The following is a 19,015-nucleotide window of genomic DNA, read 5'->3' as shown; positions in this document are numbered from 1 at the left end:
TCTTGTCAACTCTTGTCACTTTGTCGCCTCTAAGTCGCCTCTCTCCATTCTGGGTTGTGTGTCCTGTCCCCCTTCCCAAGCGCTTTCTTTAGGCTCCCATTTTTTTTCGACCTGCCCCCGATTCCAACCTTTACGGTGCCTGTCCTGTTGACCAGTTTATCCCCGGTTCCAGGCATTTGGTGTTTTGTGTTTCATCAATTACCATTCCCTTTCAACCCAGTTGTCAGCTCAGTCCTCTGGCCATCGCTTGTCATCCCTTTGGCCGATCGTCTCCCACCCCGCCTTGTTTCGTTGTGATTGTTCTCTTTTCTGTTCCCTGCAGTGTACGAAACCACCACGTATCATCAACCCTTGGGAAAGGAAATCCAAATCGCTACCCATCCATCTAATCACATCCACAAGGTAAGCCTCTCGTCCCTTTTCTTATGATCCCCCATGAAACCTTTTTTGCCTGCCCCTCTGCCGACTCCCCCTTGCACTTCACAAAAACATAGTGGGCTTGTCTTGTTCTTCCCTCTGCCGGCCGGTTCGCAGCAGCCGGAATTGAACACCAGCACATGGCTCGCCCACCACATCATCCTCTCGCCTTCCTTCCCTTTCCCCAAAGCCATCCGCCCACAGATCCATCACTAGCGCCTGTTACCTTCCATCAAACATGCACCTGAGATCGTGTCGTACGGCCCAATAGACCTGAGTGGGACCCTCTCCATGATCCTCATTGCCAGTCACTCTGACCTACCCCCCAAAGCGTGGCTAACCTTCTTCTCTCAGCAGTTCCCAGTTTCTCAGTTGTCACACGCCGCCGGGGCTAAACCCTTTTCGGCCGTCCCCCAGCCCTCAGGAAAATCGTCCCAATCTCGACTTTCCGATCGGTTCGCATACCTTTACGCCTGTGACGATTCCACTCAAACATTGCCAGTCAGGTAAGTAGCCCTATCCGATGTCTTCTAAGCTTGCCTGTTGCCCCTTCACTTGGCTCGTATCACTTTACCCATGACGGCCCGATATTGATCTTCGCATCCCCCTGTGACGCGTCTCATTCACCTCTCCTGCCCCCATCGACACCATCCACGTTCTTGCGTCAACGCGCAACCATCGCCGGCCCTGCCATCACGAGATATCGGGCCTTGATGAGCGACATTGATTCTGAATCGGATGTGTCCACCTGCACGATGGCCGCGCGCACTGTTGGACCAAGGCTGATGACTCTCGTTGCTATAGCCAATGGATGACCGAACCTCATTCGAGCCATGAACCCTTGGCTGACCGATACCTCCTCGAATCCAAACAATCATGTTGGCTTTGGAGGCCCAATGGATGCTGGCATGTCTTTCCTGCAACCTCCTCAGACGATAAATCCCGCCCAATTTCAGAATCCCGCGTTCCTCAATGGCGCTGCCCGAACCACCTCACCTGCATTTCACAACCCCATCTACCAGACGAACCCGGTGATACCTTCCAAAAGAGCAAGAGAAGATAGCTTGGCCACCTCACCGCGCCAGGCGCCTGGTGGCTTGCCAGGTTCGCGATCACAAACTCCAGGACAAGTCCCCTTTACCGGGTTCAATCCTCAAGCCAACGGTGTACCGGCCATTTCAAATGCTCCCACACCGTTTGGGCATCTCCAAGCTGCATCTAATGCGTCTCCATCTCCCACCATACAACAGCTAAGCCATTTCGCCTCAACCCAGGGCAACCAACGCGTCGCGACGACGTCTCCTAGTCCGTTTTCTCCTCAACATGGCCCCCCTCACGCTTCTCCCGCTCCTTCAGACCATGCGAGTCGCGTTGGCACGCCCCATGACAATCCTCAAAACTTCATGCCAAATGGCGTTTTTGCGCCAGGGTTCAATCAACCTCAGTTCGGTCAGAATATGAACAACGGAATGTCACAGGTCGGGATGAACCCCCAAATGAACATGGCGGCGCAACACCCAACTATGGCTGCAGCTCAGAGAAACTATCAAATGCATCTCCAGGCCCAAGCGCGTCAAATGCAGGCCCAAGTACAAGCTCAAGGCCGTGGCATGAACGGCACGCCAGCCAATCCTAACCAACCGGGTACCAACCCACAGTTACCGCAAGGAGCATCAGCAGCATTTCACCCTGCCAGGCCAAACAATCCTGAAGATTTCATAAGAGGTCTGCAACAATTCATGGCCGCACGTAACCGCCAGGTTGATCTGAATCCGGTGATATGCGGTCGGCAACTGCCCTTGTTGCGGTTATACGCAGCTGTGGTGAAAAACGGAGGCTCACAAAGGATTTCGAAACTAAACCAGTGGGCTGCGGTTGCGCACCAGTTTGGCTTCCCCCCGCCACAACAGATGCAAGCAGCTCAAGAGCTCCAGGCGTACTGGATGAACAATCTAGCCCCTTATGAAGCTGCATGGCAGCTCTCGCAGCAGAAGCAAAAGATGGCAGCCCAAGCGGCGATACAACCCCCAACTCAAATGTCACCTCCGCGCGATCAACCTCAAGACCCTAGCCACCAGAGAAGTGCGTCTGCCAACACACCAGTCGCCCAACCGCCGCAGCACCCTACCGCAAATGGATTTATGCAACCTCCACACGCTCAAGGGCCACAAGATCTTACTTCGGCTGTTCAACACCGACCGAGCGCATCACGACAGTTCGATCCTCAACAGATTGCTGCAATACAGAGCCAGGTACAGGGTCAAACGCCCCAGAAGCGACCTCAGACGAGTGGGGGAAAGATCCCAGAACCCGAACCGGACACGAGCAAGCCTTTATCAAAGCCGATTGAAGATCCTTTCAAGCCTGATGTTCTCCCTCCCAGCAGATTCCATGGACCAGTCAACGTGGAAGAAATGTTCATCATCGGCCAACATATTGCGGAATCCAAACCCTTTGTGCCCTCTATCCGAGAGTTGGGTGTAATTGACATCCATGCTTTGACGATGGCTATCAAGTCAGGAATGCACGCAGAAACCCGGGTAGCACTGGACACGCTTGTTACCCTTTCAATGGAATCTGCGTTGCCACTGGCGTTGAGTGAATGCGATGATCTTGTTGACACACTACTGGACTGTGCTCAGGACCAGGTCGCCTTCCTCAGCGAACACGCCACCGAAGTCTCGGACGAAATGTTCCTCACCTCATACGAAGATCTCGTCCGGGCCTGTCGCATCGAGAACGAGTCGTTGCAAGACGCCCCCGAGTTTGGAACGGTCGCCTATGATCTTGAAAGAGCCGCGGATCGCCTGATTTGTATCACTACCCTGTTACGCAATTTTTCCTTCTACGAAGCCAACTTCATCCCACTGGGTCAACCCGAGGTTGTCAAGTTACTGAGCACAGTGATTCGATATCTTGGCACCACGGAAATGTTCCTGCGACACAATAGAAACACCCTGGATTTCATGAAAGATGCGGTCATCTACTTTAGTAACTTGTCGACCTTGCTTCAGCTTCCTGGGAAGGAAGAAGCCCTTTGTGTCCTGCATTTCCTTCTTGCATTCGCACCCACCCCACCACCTACCTCAAGCTCTGCTACCAAGGTCTCTTTCGTCCCATACACGCCCGCTCTACACAAATACATGCCTTCCGCTGTCGATAGCCTCGCCAAGCTTCTGGCGCGAGACGAACCGAACCGGACATACTACAAGGCCATCTTTGCTACCGATGCGCATTCGAGCCCTCCCTACGAGCTATTGACGAGGGCATTTGGACTCGCAATTTCTTCAATACCAGCAAACTCAAGCCATACCAGGACACTCATCGAAGCACGGAAACCCTTCCTCCTACAAGGAATGTTGGCTGCAGAGATCTTGGCGGGTCTTGCTCCGGGCTCAGATCATCCATTGGCGCGCTCATGGCTAGAGTCAGACGATGGTTTTGCAGGCAATCTTTTACGGTTGGTTGGTTTACTGAGTGCGGACCGGTCGACTCAAAGCGCTCCCAGACACCCACAACCAAATAGCCGAAATAATGCCTTTGAACCCGACGCTAATGGGTATGGGGCAATCGCAAATCGTGCTATCGCCGTATTGAAGACTCTGGTGCAAAAAGCTCGAAGAACTGACGAAAGCGGCTCTACAATCGTACCGTTGGGCATCATGCCGAGCAAAGAGTCCTTGCTGGGAGCGATGATACAGAAAGATATTGATCCCGGCATTCTGCGACAACTTTGTGTTTATGCTGGTTTAGAGGATTAGCGCAATGAGCATTGGATGGCATGCGCGCCATTGGGCTGATGTACGGGATTTTGAGCATACCCTATTGCATTCATTCAGCATGTGCAAATAAGAGTTGGAGGACAAGAACAAGATGTGCTATGACGGGAACTTTCTTTGGGCTCGACTTGAGGGCCTTTTTGTACCTCCAAATGATAGTTACAATGGTTGGGTACTGAAGAGATGCCTACTCCTCTCCAAAAAGAGATGGAAGGGCACAAAATATGTGTACTTAGTCTTCAACTTTATTCTATTAAAGAAGCTGTTTGACTTGAGCTTAAGAGCAAGGCAAAGGAAAAAGGGCATTGCCTTTCAGGCTGCTACTTCTGTAATCTCGTACCGCCCCTTGGTTGAGCTCCATACGTTTGTGACACTGGCGAGAAGGAAATCTAAGCCACCAAGCATGAAACAATTGATTTTGTTAGTGATACACGCATAAATACATGCCAGCTATTTTCTGCTTCACTCTTCGGGAACTTGATATCTCTCAAGATCAGGGTTCCCTTTCATGCATCCCCCGTCATGTAGAGTAGATCGCAAAATAGACTTCTGGTTCTTGCGATTGCTTGCTGTTGTCCCATCAGTGCCTGATAGAGCTCACTGCGCCATATTAGAAACTCCCAGTACCATGGGATGTGGTGTCAGGTGCAGAGGCTCGGTGAGGTCAGCTGGTTGCCCACCCCCCTTGCACCATCATCACCACCATCACATTCCGGAACATGAGACATCGTATGGTGCTCGCATGGCCATATGCCTCCGGACACCTGTCACCGTGGCCATTTTGTGCTCTTCACCCATGGTATGTTTCAAAACCCATTTACTTCTGCCCACCGCTTGATCTCTGGACCTCTCCACCCCCTCACAACCACATGCCTCGTCGTCCAGTTGATCACAACGTTGGCCTTCTTCCGTCCCCGCACGTCGGTGATATATTCTTCCAACCCCAAAGCGGCGCGCACAGCGTTTGCTAGCCCCTGTAGATCACCCTTGATCTTGCGGATCGTGGTGATGTGTTTGGAGCCGCCAGATTTGGAGGTTTGGTAGATTGGGAGGTTTTTGGACGGGGTGCGCACGACCAGGTACGGAAGTGGGGAGAGCGTGGGTGTTAGATTATGGTCCTGGATTTGACTCTTAAGGGAATATGGATGTTGGGGAGGCATTTGTCGTTGCTCCTGCTCCTGCTGCTGTGGTTGTTGTAACTGCGAGTGAGTCGCTGAAGAAGTTGGGGTCGGATACATTTTGGCAGCTCGATTTTCGCTGTCCTGTCCTGTTGGTTGCGAATTATGTCAGTGAGTGTTCAGACAGGGAAGTTTCAAGACGACTCTCCTGCTGCAATGACATACTTTCTTTCCGGATGGCTGCTTTTTGTCTTCGATGTAGCTTGTCCAGAGTTGTGATTTTTGCGTACTTCTCCCTGGGCATCCATTCTGACTTCCACCTAACCTGACAAAGAGGCTTTTGTGGGTGGAGCATGGCCCGTAGAAGTAGAGTTGAAGGGGGCTTCATCGTCATGTCCAACAGCGCAAACAATTGGGAAGCGCTGTGCACCTTGGAAGCAAATTATTGAGACGAGGACACTGGACGTGATGCACACGTGAGGTGCAAGGCTGTCAACGCCAAGACTAACGTTGACTCGTCTTGGCATTGACGCTGCTTTTTATTTGCCTATTTAAGGCTAACGATTTTAGGATTAGCGTGACGCCGCTCGATTCAATTTCACAGGCGCACCACCAATATTCAAAATGTTCTCACAGGTCCACAATCTCCCAAAGGGCCATCCTGAGCACGAAGATAATCAAGATATACCTGGGTATATCTTCTGCATCTCCCTCCCGCCGACTCCGCCTCCTTCTCCTCCGCCTTCAAAAGACATCCTAACGCCCGAGAATTTGGAAATTGTGGTAGAATTCTACGACGCCCTTTACATAGGGTACGAACCGCGACCCAGATTCACGATGGCGCACCTCGAGGACCCAACCGGCGAATATGCCTTTTTGGCGAAACTCATTCAGCACATGGACCGACATCTCATCTTTCCCTTACTTGAACACAAGCTGCAGTCAGAAGATATCTCACAAGAGCGTTACGATGACCTTAAACAGGCCATATTCAACCTCCTCAGTGACACGAACATGATCGACTACGTCGGCAATCTTTACAAGGAAATTCACAAGACAGACGCGACTCCTGCAGACTACGCGAAGAAGAGAGAGGAAGTGTTGAATCAACTGGCAAAGTACCAGGAGGAATCTGCGCACCTGACCAATTTGCTGAACGACGAGTCAGTTACATCTCAACTCCGAAGTGACAAAGTCGCCAACCTGAAATTTCTTGAAGAGCAACACGGAGTTACGCAGCAGATGGTAGACAACCTCTATGATTTTGGCAGATTCCGTTACCAGTGCGGTCTTTACCCCGAAGCCGCTGACTTACTCTACCGCTTCCGTGTCCTCTCCACTGACAATGAAAAAGTGGTCAAGGCCACGTGGGGCAAGCTGGTCTGTGAAATTCTGGGAGAAGAATGGGAAAACGCCCTTGAAGAAGTGGAAAAGGTCAAGGAACACATTGAGACACGTCTGTTCAACAGCCCCCGCGCACAACTTACCGCTCGTGAAGCCCTGGTGCACTATGCTCTTTTCCCCTTCTTCAACTACGAACCCGCTCGCGAAAAGCTGACCGAAATGTTCTTCTCCCCACCATACATCTCTTCTATCCAAACTGTTTGTCCCTGGATTTTGCGTTACCTCACCGCAGCAGTCATCACCAACCGTGCCCGCATGAACAACTCTCACAACTACCAGAAACAACTCAAGGACCTTGTCAGAGTGGTGAAGCAGGAAGTCTACGAATATCAGGACCCTGTGACGGAATTTGTCAAGGCCCTATATGTCGACTTCGATTTCGAAGGTGCACAGAAAAAGTTGTCGGAAGCTGAGGCAATCTTGAGAGGAGATTTCTTCCTGGGGAGCTCAACAGATGCTTTCATGGAGAGTGCCCGACATCTCATCTCGGAAAGCTATTGCAAAATCCACCAGAGAATCGATATCCAGTGAGTGAACTACGCCTTTGCACCAACTCAAATACTGACTCCCGTGATCCAGGGATCTCTCCACCCGTCTTGGACTTTCCCCCAGTGAAGGCGAGAAATGGATTGTTAATCTCATCCGCGACACAAAAGTTGACGCTAAAATCGATTACCAGGCTGGAACGGTAGTCATGAACCACCCCCCACAAAGTGTTTACCAACAGGTCATTGAGAAGACGAAGGGCGCATTCTTCCGCACACAGGTGTTGAGCGCCGCTGTGGCGAAATGAACGGACACTAATGGAATCAATGCGCGCAAAAAGAATTTCTGTTGAATAGCTGAATCAAACGAAACGACAAGAAGATCAAGACAATCGACAAAAATGTTTTACGGAGTAATAGTCCGTTCCACTCCAGCAGTCTGAACAGCCCGCCAGCTGCAAAAGGAATTCGGAATGTCGTCACTGAAGGAGCTCGAAGAGCTCGATCCGAGGCAGCGAAGAATAGTGAACAGAAGCATGGGTGACGGAGAAGCTGTTGGCAGAGTACCAAAGCAAAAGCAAAAGCAAGGAAAAAGTGACGTGCATTCGGGAGAGAAGCAGAAGGGAAAAAAAGGGATGATACCCACGAGCATGACATGGCATGGCATTGAGTGATGACAGGTTTTTGAGGGACTGGAACAGGGGACCCTTTTTTTTTGAGCTGCGAACTAAGCACAACTAGCTAAATCGTTAGCTAGCTGGTTGGTGAACAGGGTCTGCAGGGATTGAAGAGCTCACACATGTGCTTTTACTTACAGGGATGGGCCAGCAAGCGTCTCCTGCTGTGTGTAGGTAGCATGGCGTCAAGCGGCAGTAGCTGCCAGAAGAAGAAAAAACAAACAAACAGGAGAAAGCATTACTAAGATGCTATGTTCACTGAAGCTATGTTTTTTATTTTCATTTTGCTATCGCTGTTGTCTCTCCTTGCCCTTCATCTTCATCTCCTCCTCGGCCACCAAGCCCCGAACCTCTTCTTCGTTCATCCACTCGCGGACACTGTTCATGACCGTCTCCAAGCTCTGGCCGCCGCCCAGGACGCCGTCCAGGTCGCTACTCTCCACGCCACATCTGTGGTCGGTGACCCGGTTCTGGGAAAAGTTGTACGTGCGGATCTTGTCCTCTCTGCCCGTGCGGGCGACGCCGCCCATGGCCGCGCGGCGCATGCTGATGATCTCGGCCTCGCGCTGCTCGCGGCGCATCTGGGCAAGCTTGGCCCGCAACACCGCCCAGGCCTTTTCGCGGTTTTTGTGCTGGGAGCGCGAGTCTTGCATCGCCACGACGGTCCCCGTTGGCAGATGGGTCAGTCGCACGGCCGAGTCGGTCTTGTTGACATGCTGGCCGCCCGCGCCTCTCGCCCGCATCGTCTCCGATCTCACCTCCGCCGGCGAGATGTAGTAGTCCGAGTTAGGGTCGTCGTAATTCAACCCCTCCGCACTGGCCGATGAGTCTGGCAGGTTGGGCAGTACAAGCACCGAGACCGCACTGGTGTGTGTGCGCCCTTTCTTCTCCGTCGCGGGGACACGCTGCACGCGATGGACTCCGGCTTCTGTCCTCAATACATCATATGAGCCGGGATGATTGACTTCCAGCAGCGCGTCCGTCAGTCCCGCCTCATGAGTCGAATCGTCTGGTGAATAGCTCGCCAGTGTTACGGGCCACCTCTTTCGCGCACAGAAGTCGGTGTACATGTTCAACAGGGACTGGGCGAACAGGGAAGCCTCGGAGCCCCCTGCACCCGGGTGGATTTCGATCAGACAAGGCATGGAAGCGAAGGGATGAGGCGGGATGAGCGACCTCTTCAGATTCGAGGCCAGCAGCTGCAAAGAGGCTGTAGTGGCTTGGATGTCTGTCTCTGCGAGAGAACGAAGCTCAGCGTCGGAAGAGGGGTCATGCAGGAGAGCGTTGAGTTCTTCGAGAGACTAAATCCCCAATACATTGTCAATATATAGATCTGCGACATCCGACCGTGATGAAAGGGTATATTTACATTCTGTGCATCATCCCACTCCTTCAACGCCGTGGAGACGGGGCCCAACTCCCCAATCCTCTTCGCGACGGCTACATCATAATTCTCCGCATTGGCCGCGGCCAGCTGCTGGTGTTCTGCGGCGACTGTCCTTGCGCGCTGGAGAAGAACCGGCGATAACTCCGGCCCATTCACAAGAGGTAATGTCGACTCTGGGAGAGAAGTCAGTCACTTAGGACGTCCGAGAGGTGCAGCGATCTCGCTCGCAATATGGGAAGACATGTTTGACGTACGTGAACTCTGGAAGCGGACTCGAAGACGAGGAGGAGCAGCAATTCTAGCTGCCGTGCGCAGCAAAGGTCCAATGCATGTTGAGCATAGCCGCCACCCCGAGCCACTACTCAACATGCCTTGGAACAACGGGGGATAGAAGGGAAGGGATACAGTCTTCAGCTAGAATAGTCAACGGTCGTCGGAGACCTGGCGGAGACCTGTGTAACACTCCAAAAAGTTCAATGCAGGAACCTAACGCAAACGTGTACGCGGAAGGTATCCCGACCCAATCAGGCCTGTTTAGAGACCTCAGCCTTAGACTCCGCCTCAGCCTTCTGCAGCCTTCTATATCAGGTACACACAATTGGGGTATTACAGCAGCAAATCATCTCGTATTCAACTCTGGCAACATTGTCTCTATGGCACTCCATATAAGCAAGACTTCAAAACAAGCAAGAGGTATCTGTAGCCCCCATCATTTCTCTCGTGCCTCTCTCTCTCAATGCCCTGGTTCCGGTTTCATCTTTCGTTGAAAACGCCGTGGAATGTGTGTATGTATGCGTCAGTTTTGGATTTCATGCCTTCGTCACTTGAATGCAGAGTCCCGGTGATATCGACCATTCTGTACAATTTTGAACGCCGGTCGTACTTCGTTATTATGTGTGACAACGTGTTTTGCCATCCGTCGTTATTCCCCAGAAACCTCTCACGAGCGAAAAGCCCATATTGACTTCAACCCGGTCTCATCAAGTCCGGCAATCTCCCTTTTCTGTCCTGTCAAATCACCATTACTTCTGTCGCGCAGAGGCACTAGTCGAGGTGACTGACCTGACCAGTTCGGTGTCTTGTCGTCGCCGTCCATTGGGAAGAATACTCCTTCGACCTCCTCATCGATCTTCTTAGAACTCAGACCTGGGCTGGAAATCCCGCGGTCAAATCGGCCAATTGGCGCCGATGAATGTCTGAGACCACTCGGCTGCACTCTCAATCCATTCAATTCGCCAGAGTCAACTCGATTGAGCTGCATCCGAGCCATCGCTTGAGATATACCAGATATTTGTACGTTCGGAGTCGACGATTCGTTAGGCATCCACGAGCCACGAAGAGGTGACCCAACATGGCCAAAGCTGGACGGGCCGATGCTTTCGGCTGCCTTTTTCTCCCTTTGTTCAGCCCACAGAGCACTGAATCTGGAAGGGCTTCCCGCTGGCGGGGATCCAACTTTGCTAGAAGTTCCACTTGGGATCGCTAGGGCATGCACATGATCCTTGGAGCTGTGCTCTTGATCCGCCCTTGAAGTGCGGCGCATCTTCTCCTGTGGAGTAAGTAACTCATCGTGCAAACTGTTAGGAAGTAGGTCTGTCTCTGCCCCCATTCCTTCCTCCCACTCATAAGGAAGATGTGAGCGCGGAACACTCGCGGAAAGTCCTCTCGTTTTGACGGTTCGTTGGGAATGCATAATTCTCTGGCCAATGGACTCTTCTGCATTCTGCGGCGAGAGACCTAGAGGTGACACATTTCTCAAATTAGACCCAAGATTGGCGTTTCGGACATTGACAATCGATTCTGGTGGACTTCCAAGTTGTCTAGACAGCGAAGAAGAGGCCGGAGATCGCATGCCAAACTTGTCTGGGACAGATTGACCTAGAGGTCCGTACTTCGCTATGTGGGAAACTCCATTGGCGTCGAATGATTGTGGTAGAGGTGCGTTAAGAGCTGTTCTAAGGTTTTCGACTGGTGACTTGGGGAATTGGTAATCATTGGGAGGGGAACCAAACTGAGATGTCGGGGGTGAGTTAAGACCTGAATCGAGGGCCGAGGGCGGTTGATATTGGTTGTACCGGTCCTGAAACGCGTCTGTTTCGTCACCGTCCATCAATGGAAAAGCTTGACCTTGGAAGTAGTCTGGGCCGAAGGGCGGTTGATTGAGCATGGAATCTCCCGCACTCGGATCTTGACTTGGGAATGATGTCTGTTCAGTTCGATTTGCGTAGTTGAAATTCCGTCCTGCCATGGCAAAGCCGGCATCGAGGTCTGCTCGATTGACTCGTCGTCCGTCAGGGAGATAGTGGGCAAGTGCACATTTGGCGCCAAACTTGCAATTACCCTGCACATGTTAGATTCTGACCTATGATGACTTCTGTAGACACTCGTACCTTCATAAAGTATTTGCAGGGCGCTTGCTGTGTCATGGGATCGAGGGAATGAGAAAAAGGGCATGCATTCCCCGCCTGACATGCACCTTGACGGAAGAATTTACATGGGACGTGTTTGGTATCTTGCGACGTGTCAGCATACGTGTATTCTTTCGGGGAAACAAACTTATTCACTCTTGCTTGACGTGGTCGGAGGACTTCTGGCCATATCAAATAACGGCTGGCCCTGTGAAACACTGCTTTTTCTGTCCGCGCCATTTCCAAATGGTGTTGATCCTGGTACTGGAACAGCCTTCTCACCGTTGCCGCCACCGAAGCCATTGCGCTGTCTGCTCGGTCCGTGCATCATAGACGCAGGGTGTTGAGGGGTGCTCTTTGAATGTCCTCGATTCATGGTTCCGTATTGATCATGCTCATTCCAGGCTGCAGGGGGTTCTGAAGTCAATCGAGGGAGGGCAGTGCTCATGATGTGCACAGGTCACAGAGGGTGTAGTGTGTGTGCCCAGCGCAGGTAGAAGCGTGGAAGAGTTCCTGTGCACTGAAGACGTGGTCAGACTACCCCGGGGGGGATTGGTATGCTGTGTGATCGCGAGTTGTGCCACAAGTCATGCGGCACCTGGACCGCGCAGACTCGGGACGAAAGCACACTCTCCACGTGTTCGGCCGACCAGCGTGGGGGTGATGCAGGACGATAACGTGTACGTCAGAGCGGAGCGTGCGATGGATTGGGATCGAGTGGTGTGGGAGGAAATGGCGACAACGAGATTCAGAATTTGTAATCGTGGTAGGAGACGGCAGAGAAGCGACGTAGAGGTAAGGCGGTAGATATGGTCTTTATCAATGAGGGATCACGCTCGGTGGGCAGAGCAAGTGTCTCTTGGTCACTAGTTGCGTGGTGGGGCGCGGCGCGCAGTTGCGGTTAAGAAAGGGCGGAGAGAGAAGATTCAGCCTGGCCTGGAGTGCCTGGCTGGCGTGCTTGGGTCAGGAGTCAGAGTGGCACGTCGTTGTCAGGCTCCGAGCATGAGCAAATCTGCCAAGCTCTGTAACTGGCTTAGTGGGGCGCGTCCCGCTAAACCTTCCTTCAGGCACGTGATATGGAATTTCTCCCGCTTCCCAGGGCTGCCAGCCATGCTCTTCTATATATGTTTTCTCGTTACTGGAGTCTAGGATATGGCAGCTCGCATTGAACTACCATTCTTGTACCACACCAGGACCATCTTGCGCGTCTCAAACCGAGTCTGTCGCTCTCGTTCGCGATTTGCGTCGTCTCAGGCGGGTTCAGACGCCACCGAAGATGGCAACCCTCCCCTTTCCTCGGACGAGGAGTCATTTCTCAAGGCCAAAGCCCGAAGCGTTTCTTGGTCTCCCATAGCGCCTAGATCTACCTCTAAGAACGCCGAAACAACGATCAGCTCTACCATCACCGCGAGCGAGCGGAGGGCCTTTGAGACGATATTGCGGTTTGCCCCTAAACAAACCGAAACGGCTTCTCCCAAGCGACGCTCAAATTATGCCGAAGCCGCCGACACTGACATTGAGAATATACTCAAGATATTCACCTCTTCTCTGCGTGGTCATCAGTCACAGCGGGATGGGTCTAAGCTTGGCCCCCAGCTCGATGGCGATGGCGTGCATCTGGTAGCCCGCACAAAGCGACCCGACCAACAACCGTCAACAGAACAAGATGACCCAGAGTTAGGAGAGCAGATAGGTCTAGACGCCAAAATTGACCGTGGAGAAAGTCTCTCCACTTCAATTCAAAGGGAGGCAACAACCACTGCCGAAATGACAGAAAACTCGACGACACAAGTCGACATACATTCAGCACCACCAGTCTCAGAGGAGGGCCCTTTCCCCGAGCTACGACAAGGAGATATCCTGGAACAATCACTCGCCGAGACCGCCATTCCGTCCCACCCGTTCAGCCAACTCGAAGAATCCATCCAACAGGCCGTTCGTGACCACATGCACTCTATATCCCGAGCTCTTCAGGACGCAGCATATTCGAAGGCCAAGAGAGGCGACATCGCCATGTGGGAGGTTTGCGAGTCTCAGATCTTTTCCATAGCCACGGACTTACAGCCAAGTTCTCGTCGGCCGCTGGCTGGCAAGGAGGAGACGCCGAGATACGGGGGCCTGCGAAAGTTTACATTCTCGCGAGGAAAGTCTGACGATCCCCGCCAAATGATCGAAGCGGCGGAAAGAGAGCTACGGCTTTCCTCTTCTATCTCTGGCACCCGTGTCACGGAAGACACCACGAATAAAAACTCACCTGTGGCGGGCCAACACCATATCTCGCCATCGACACCTTCTCCAGCCCAGCTCGCCATCCTCCAGCACACGTACCCGGCCTCCATCCTCCTCGCACTCAGGTTATACATGAACCTCTATCCCTCGTCGCCCTACGCGCTGCTCCTCCTGCCGCGGATCCGCTCTCTAGGCACCACGTCGTACGTGCTCGGCGCCAGTCCCCAGTTCTACAACTCGTTGATGTCCCTGGTCTGGCTGACGCGGAGTTCCCTGCGGGAGGTGGACGAGCTGCTCTCAGAAATGGAGAGGGGTGGGGTCGAGATGGACGAGGGGACATACTCCGTCCTAGGAGGGATTGAAGAGGAAAGGGCCCTGGAGATGGCGAGGGAAAAGGCAAAGGAAAAGGAAAAAGGCGACGAATCGATCGATGGTGGTAGTCGCGGTGCTGCCTGGTGGAAGAGACAGGAACAGATGCTCTGGTTCCCGAGGATCTTGGATTGGTTGGACATTGTGGCTGGAAGGCTGGCAGCCAGGGAGAGGTTGGTCTGAGGTGTCTCACTAAGGTTTCCTTGCACTGACTGACGTGCGATCGGCCGCGTTCAAACTCTCTTGAAGTGAGACATCGGCTCCTGAAATGCTCTCCGCTCTTCGTCTGGATTGTTTGTCTGGTCATAATACTGTACCATTCCGCCACTCCAAATTTGAGGTAGAACGCTAGTCAGCGAGAAGTGTTAGGTTGCAGGCACGAGGTTGCCGTCGCTGCTCTAACCATTACCTCCCCGCTTATATTAAAAGAACGGAGAGTTTCCCTCTTTTTGTAGCTTCTTGGATGAAGGATCAGTCATCAACTAATGGCAGCTGGGCAATGCCTATGAGACTGGTACTAAAAGATCATTGTTTCTTGTACATGGTTTGGTATCTAGCGACGTCAAAAAGATCATAAAATCCTGCTGCATCTGTCGTCAAAGCTCGTGCCCGTCGTCGTCCACGTAACTGCGATCCCCAGTTTTTCCTCTCCGCCGTGAAGAAGAACTCATTAATTCAAACAACCGGCTTTTGGCCGGACCATCGCGGCTGCTGGACATTGGCCGCCGAGCATCTTCAACCATATCAACTGCATCAGTTGATGAATTCGTCGAGTCAGTCATTGTTCGGGTCTCTGCTGCCCGTTGAGGGTAGGGAATCCGTCTTTCCCACGCTGATGTTGAGCTAGATGGTGTCGTGTCGCCTTCTCCAACAGTTGGAGAGAGTTCAATATTCTTGTATTCTACATCTGCCACGGTGTCTGCCGTTTGGGGAAGAGCCGTGATCTCATTGTCCCTCTGTGATCTTCGTAAAGTCACCTCGAAAGTGTTGTTAGGCGCCATAGGATTTTGCTGGTCTGAAACAAGCCGTTGCCAGGTATGTTCCGACCTTTCGTCAGGCCGTTCAGCTTGCTCCGCAGCCTTCAGGCATTCTTTGCTCCTTTGCGAGAGCCTCACACACACCGCATGAAATGCTTGCACAGCCTCGTCGTCAGTTGCTTCACTAATGTTTTCAGGAGCATGCGTAACCCAGAGGTCAATGAGCTGTGCCATCAGCTTTGCATGGTCCAGAAGGAATGGAAGGCTGGGGAGGCCCTCGCGGGACAGGGCTGGAAGTCGGCCTCGTATCTGATTTGGCGCAGCATATTGAGGCTCAAGTTTAGCCGAAGCAATCTGGGAGGAGCTGACGGAACATATCTCGTCGATGTAGGCTCTGAACTGATTCGTCGACGCTGCCAAAAACTTGTTCATGGGTTCCATCCAAGGCTCTTTGGTGCCGAATCGTGCCAAGTTTGCAAGAACATTGAGTGACTTTGCAATCAATGTAAAAGTCCTCTTCGTGCGGTCAGGGGGCAAATCTAGAGATATTAGCATGAGCCGAGAAGGATGACCAGTAAAGCTTACCCTGGATTAAGCCGAAGAGTTTCGGATTCAAAATTGCAGGACAAAAGAAACGAAGGAACAGAAAACCGGAGACGCTCGTGTACTTGACCGTCCGAATAAAAGAGCCATATCGATCCTCTGCACAAGACCGGACATGGCGGAAAACGACGCGCAAATCCATCGGACACTGAGCCGCGGAGGCATAGATTGACTTCCAAATTTCACTGGTGAGAAACAACAAGTTGGCCCAGTTCTTGTCGAGCTGATCTGGCGACCGGACCCTGCTGGGATCGACTTCGCAGTCAGGATCTTTTTCGATGATCTTGCGCAATTTTTCACCCAGGACATCCTCCATATAGTCTCTTCCTAGTCTGCGCATGTGAGCATCTAGTGCCTTGGTTACGAGGGAATTGCCCCGGAAAAGTAAGTTGGCCTCCATTGTAGCTGATCGACTGAGGTCACGGACTAGCATTTCTCTCTGCTCGGCCGACTCGTACGAATCATTGGAGTGGATGCGGCCACTGAAGCGCATTCGCATTGGGGGTGTATCTTTGTAGATGCCGTCAATTTCTTCCTCCACTAGGTTGTTGATCCAGTCTGTAGCAGTGCCCGACGCCTGGAATATGTCCAGAAGGATGTCCGACAATTGTCGAAGATCGGGTCCTAGGAGATGAGCGATTTGTGTTGTCAAGCCATTCGTGTAGTTTTGCAGAAGAGCGGCAAATTCTTCGTACTCGGACTCCATCAGAATAACCGTCTCGTCCAGCGTAAATCGAGCCAGAAGCGTGCCAACGGAACGATCGCTGTTGTCCAACAAAGGCCACCACTTGTCGATGGTGCCACTACGTTCCAATTCATCGATTGAGACGTCCACCCTCCCATAGATCGGATCGTGGGACGAGATCTCCAAGCCGCCGAGGCCGGAAAGGTAGCCAGCATCTGCCGAGATATCGTAGAGGCTATCAGCGACCATCGTCCATTCTTTCTCTGCAGGATTTCCGAGCTTGACTGCGACGGTGATCTTGGACAAAGCTGCGGGAATGTCTGGTAAATTGAACTCTTCCGCCCAAAAGGCCGAAGAAATCGTCTGCTTGGTTGAGGTCCGGGCCCGCAAGTCCTTGCCCAGCATAATCTCCGCGTATACCCCTTCTTTGCTCTGCTCAACTTTTGCAGATTTTCCCTTTCCCTTGTTGTATTCATAGGTTTCCATTGGAGCCGACCGCTGCGTAAACTTTGCCTCGGTTATTTTGATCGAAAGAGATCGCTCTATGCGAAACATGCCCTGCGTAGAGACGTTGTTGCTGTGTTGAGATGGGTACGACAAAGCCTGTGCGTCTTCGGGAGACAATTGTTCTGGGCCATATAACTCCGGCACCGTCAGAGCTCGGAGTAAGACAAACCAGGCTTCGAGTGCGACATTGGATTCTAAGCACAAGACCATGGGTCTCGAAAGCCCGACAGCAGGGGTTTGGACACGATAATGAGGGTAGATCGCAATACAGTGTGGCATCCGCAGCACACTTTCGTCCAGTCGCTGAATTGCACAGCGCGAAAGCTGTGGCAATAATGTCACCGAGAGAACCTGACTGTCGATCTCGCTGAGAAGACGAAAGGTGCCATTCTCGTGGAGAGCGCAGCTCACTCTACGCCAGAGGTAGTTTTCTTCTGTCATCGACCGACCAAGGCTACCAGGTGAAGATTCAAGCTGAGATCCCGAGGGTAGTGGTCCATCCCACAGTAGCATCTTTCCCACTTTGACGATAGCCGTGGCCTTTGGATTAGTGAGATCAGAAAGTCGCCTTTGCGACACTGCCTTTTTCTCAGCGATTCCAACTGGTTGAGGTTTGGTCATCTTGTTGTGTATTCCCTTCGGTCTTAACGGCTGCCAACACAACAATGCTGCAAGCCATGAGTCAAATGTTTCAGGCACTGGGGGTCGAAGCTGATAGCCCGTTCCTGACGATGCAACCAAAACACTGAGATAAGTGCTCTGAGATTCATGGTCGTAGTGAGTCCTGACAGTGCATCCCCGCAGATCTGCTATCAATACCTTAGATTGATTGATCTCGCCTTTAGTTTGGCATACCAGACTGCCGGGCGCGACATTGATAGCACAATAGCCAGAAGCCCATGCCGTTGTATGCAGTGGCCTAAAGAAAAGGATGCCATGCATTCGTCCACAGGTAGTTTTCATGAGATGCAGAATTTTGCCCGAGTCGATATCAAGCAATTTGGGAGACCGAAGACTGCTTGCGCTGGCGCCAAAGGCGTCATTTGGGGAAAATGGTCGGCGCGGAGTCTTCGGTGGACCGTGTTGGTCTAAGAGCTCGGGACTCTGTACCACTGAAGGGAACCCAATTGATCCGTGAGCCTCATCAGGAGGGAGGATGGGAAGACCCGTGGCGATGGATCCAAGCCTCTTCCGAGTTTTGGTGATAAAGGACCCGGGCGAGATATCCACGGGGTTTTCATCGTTTGTACTTGTTCTTGTCTGTGCCCTCCGCCTTCTTCGCTCAATCGTGCTCTCTTCCTCAGTATTCGACGCAGATGCGGATGTTTCTCTCCTCCTTTGTGAATGCCGCGTGCGTGTCGGCTGCAGCACTGGCGAGTGGAATTGACTGGCATCGAAAGATTCGGCGCGAGGCGTAATATAATCTGGCGTCACAGCGCGAATGGTAGGGTGTTCTGTCTCTTCGAATATTTTGCCATGCCTATCCCGGGACGAAGCCTGGCGGCTGGATCTCCGTTGAATTAGTTGTGATCTGGACCTTGTCTGGGTCACCACGTTTGCCATGTCTTCCCGATCATTCGGTTTCATCGTCTAGAAAGTTGACGAGCCTCCTCGCCGATCGGACAATGATGTCAGGCCTAGTCCCAATCACCACTGCCACTATTATATATCAAGACCCGGGTGCGGACTGCGCGCACCAGTCTGTTGCTTCAATTTCCTTCGACGGTCGCCTGCCAGACCGTGGACTGAGCAACCTGGCATTGGCACGGAGAACTCGACAAGAGGAAGTGAGTGTGTGGCTCTTCAGAGAGGAGGATTTGAGACTCAATTAATGAGCTTGCCAGCGTCGCATTGGGTCCAGATTCAACTCGGACGATTCGAAGTGGTGGGACTAAATACGACAGCGACAAAGCCCAGGTTCAGTATTTGCCAAATTTTCATGCGATCAAACAGGACACTGAATACGACGT

At 52.3% G+C, this 19,015-nt stretch overlaps 6 protein-coding genes across 6 annotated transcripts; 3 read left to right on the top strand and 3 right to left on the bottom strand.

The window, feature by feature from the left end:
• Positions 1 to 1,250: 1,250 nt before the first annotated feature.
• Positions 1,251 to 4,178, top strand: AYO21_07004 (hypothetical protein; the record flags this gene model as incomplete). Its single annotated transcript, XM_022656962.1, has 1 exon — positions 1,251 to 4,178. One exon carries the CDS (start codon positions 1,251 to 1,253, stop codon positions 4,176 to 4,178), a length of 2,928 nt encoding a protein of 975 aa, XP_022510761.1.
• Positions 4,179 to 5,002: 824 nt separating this feature from the next.
• AYO21_07003 (hypothetical protein) lies at positions 5,003 to 5,434 on the bottom strand (the record flags this gene model as incomplete). The annotated part of the gene is made up of 1 exon (XM_022656961.1): positions 5,003 to 5,434. One exon carries the CDS (start codon positions 5,432 to 5,434, stop codon positions 5,003 to 5,005), a length of 432 nt encoding a protein of 143 aa, XP_022510760.1.
• A 504-nt stretch (positions 5,435 to 5,938) lies between these two features.
• Positions 5,939 to 7,511, top strand: AYO21_07002 (hypothetical protein; the record flags this gene model as incomplete). Its single annotated transcript, XM_022656960.1, has 2 exons — positions 5,939 to 7,245; positions 7,298 to 7,511. The coding sequence occupies 2 exons, from the start codon at positions 5,939 to 5,941 to the stop codon at positions 7,509 to 7,511; spliced, it is 1,521 nt and encodes a 506-aa protein (XP_022510759.1).
• A 656-nt stretch (positions 7,512 to 8,167) lies between these two features.
• AYO21_07001 (hypothetical protein) lies at positions 8,168 to 11,693 on the bottom strand (the record flags this gene model as incomplete). Its single annotated transcript, XM_022656959.1, has 4 exons — positions 8,168 to 9,181; positions 9,250 to 9,440; positions 10,330 to 11,608; positions 11,658 to 11,693. 4 exons carry the CDS (start codon positions 11,691 to 11,693, stop codon positions 8,168 to 8,170), a joined length of 2,520 nt encoding a protein of 839 aa, XP_022510758.1.
• A 1,134-nt stretch (positions 11,694 to 12,827) lies between these two features.
• AYO21_07000 (hypothetical protein) lies at positions 12,828 to 14,456 on the top strand (the record flags this gene model as incomplete). Its single annotated transcript, XM_022656958.1, has 1 exon — positions 12,828 to 14,456. The coding sequence occupies one exon, from the start codon at positions 12,828 to 12,830 to the stop codon at positions 14,454 to 14,456; it is 1,629 nt and encodes a 542-aa protein (XP_022510757.1).
• A 413-nt stretch (positions 14,457 to 14,869) lies between these two features.
• AYO21_06999 (hypothetical protein) lies at positions 14,870 to 18,608 on the bottom strand (the record flags this gene model as incomplete). Its single annotated transcript, XM_022656957.1, has 2 exons — positions 14,870 to 15,789; positions 15,836 to 18,608. The coding sequence occupies 2 exons, from the start codon at positions 18,606 to 18,608 to the stop codon at positions 14,870 to 14,872; spliced, it is 3,693 nt and encodes a 1,230-aa protein (XP_022510756.1).
• Positions 18,609 to 19,015: the final 407 nt, after the last annotated feature.

This window comes from Fonsecaea monophora (assembly GCF_001642475.1).
Source record: "Fonsecaea monophora strain CBS 269.37 chromosome Unknown Scaff51, whole genome shotgun sequence".
In the NCBI taxonomy this organism is placed as follows: domain Eukaryota; kingdom Fungi; phylum Ascomycota; class Eurotiomycetes; order Chaetothyriales; family Herpotrichiellaceae; genus Fonsecaea; species Fonsecaea monophora.
Note: the sequence above shows the minus strand (reverse complement) of the source record. Positions and strands in the feature narration are given on the sequence as shown.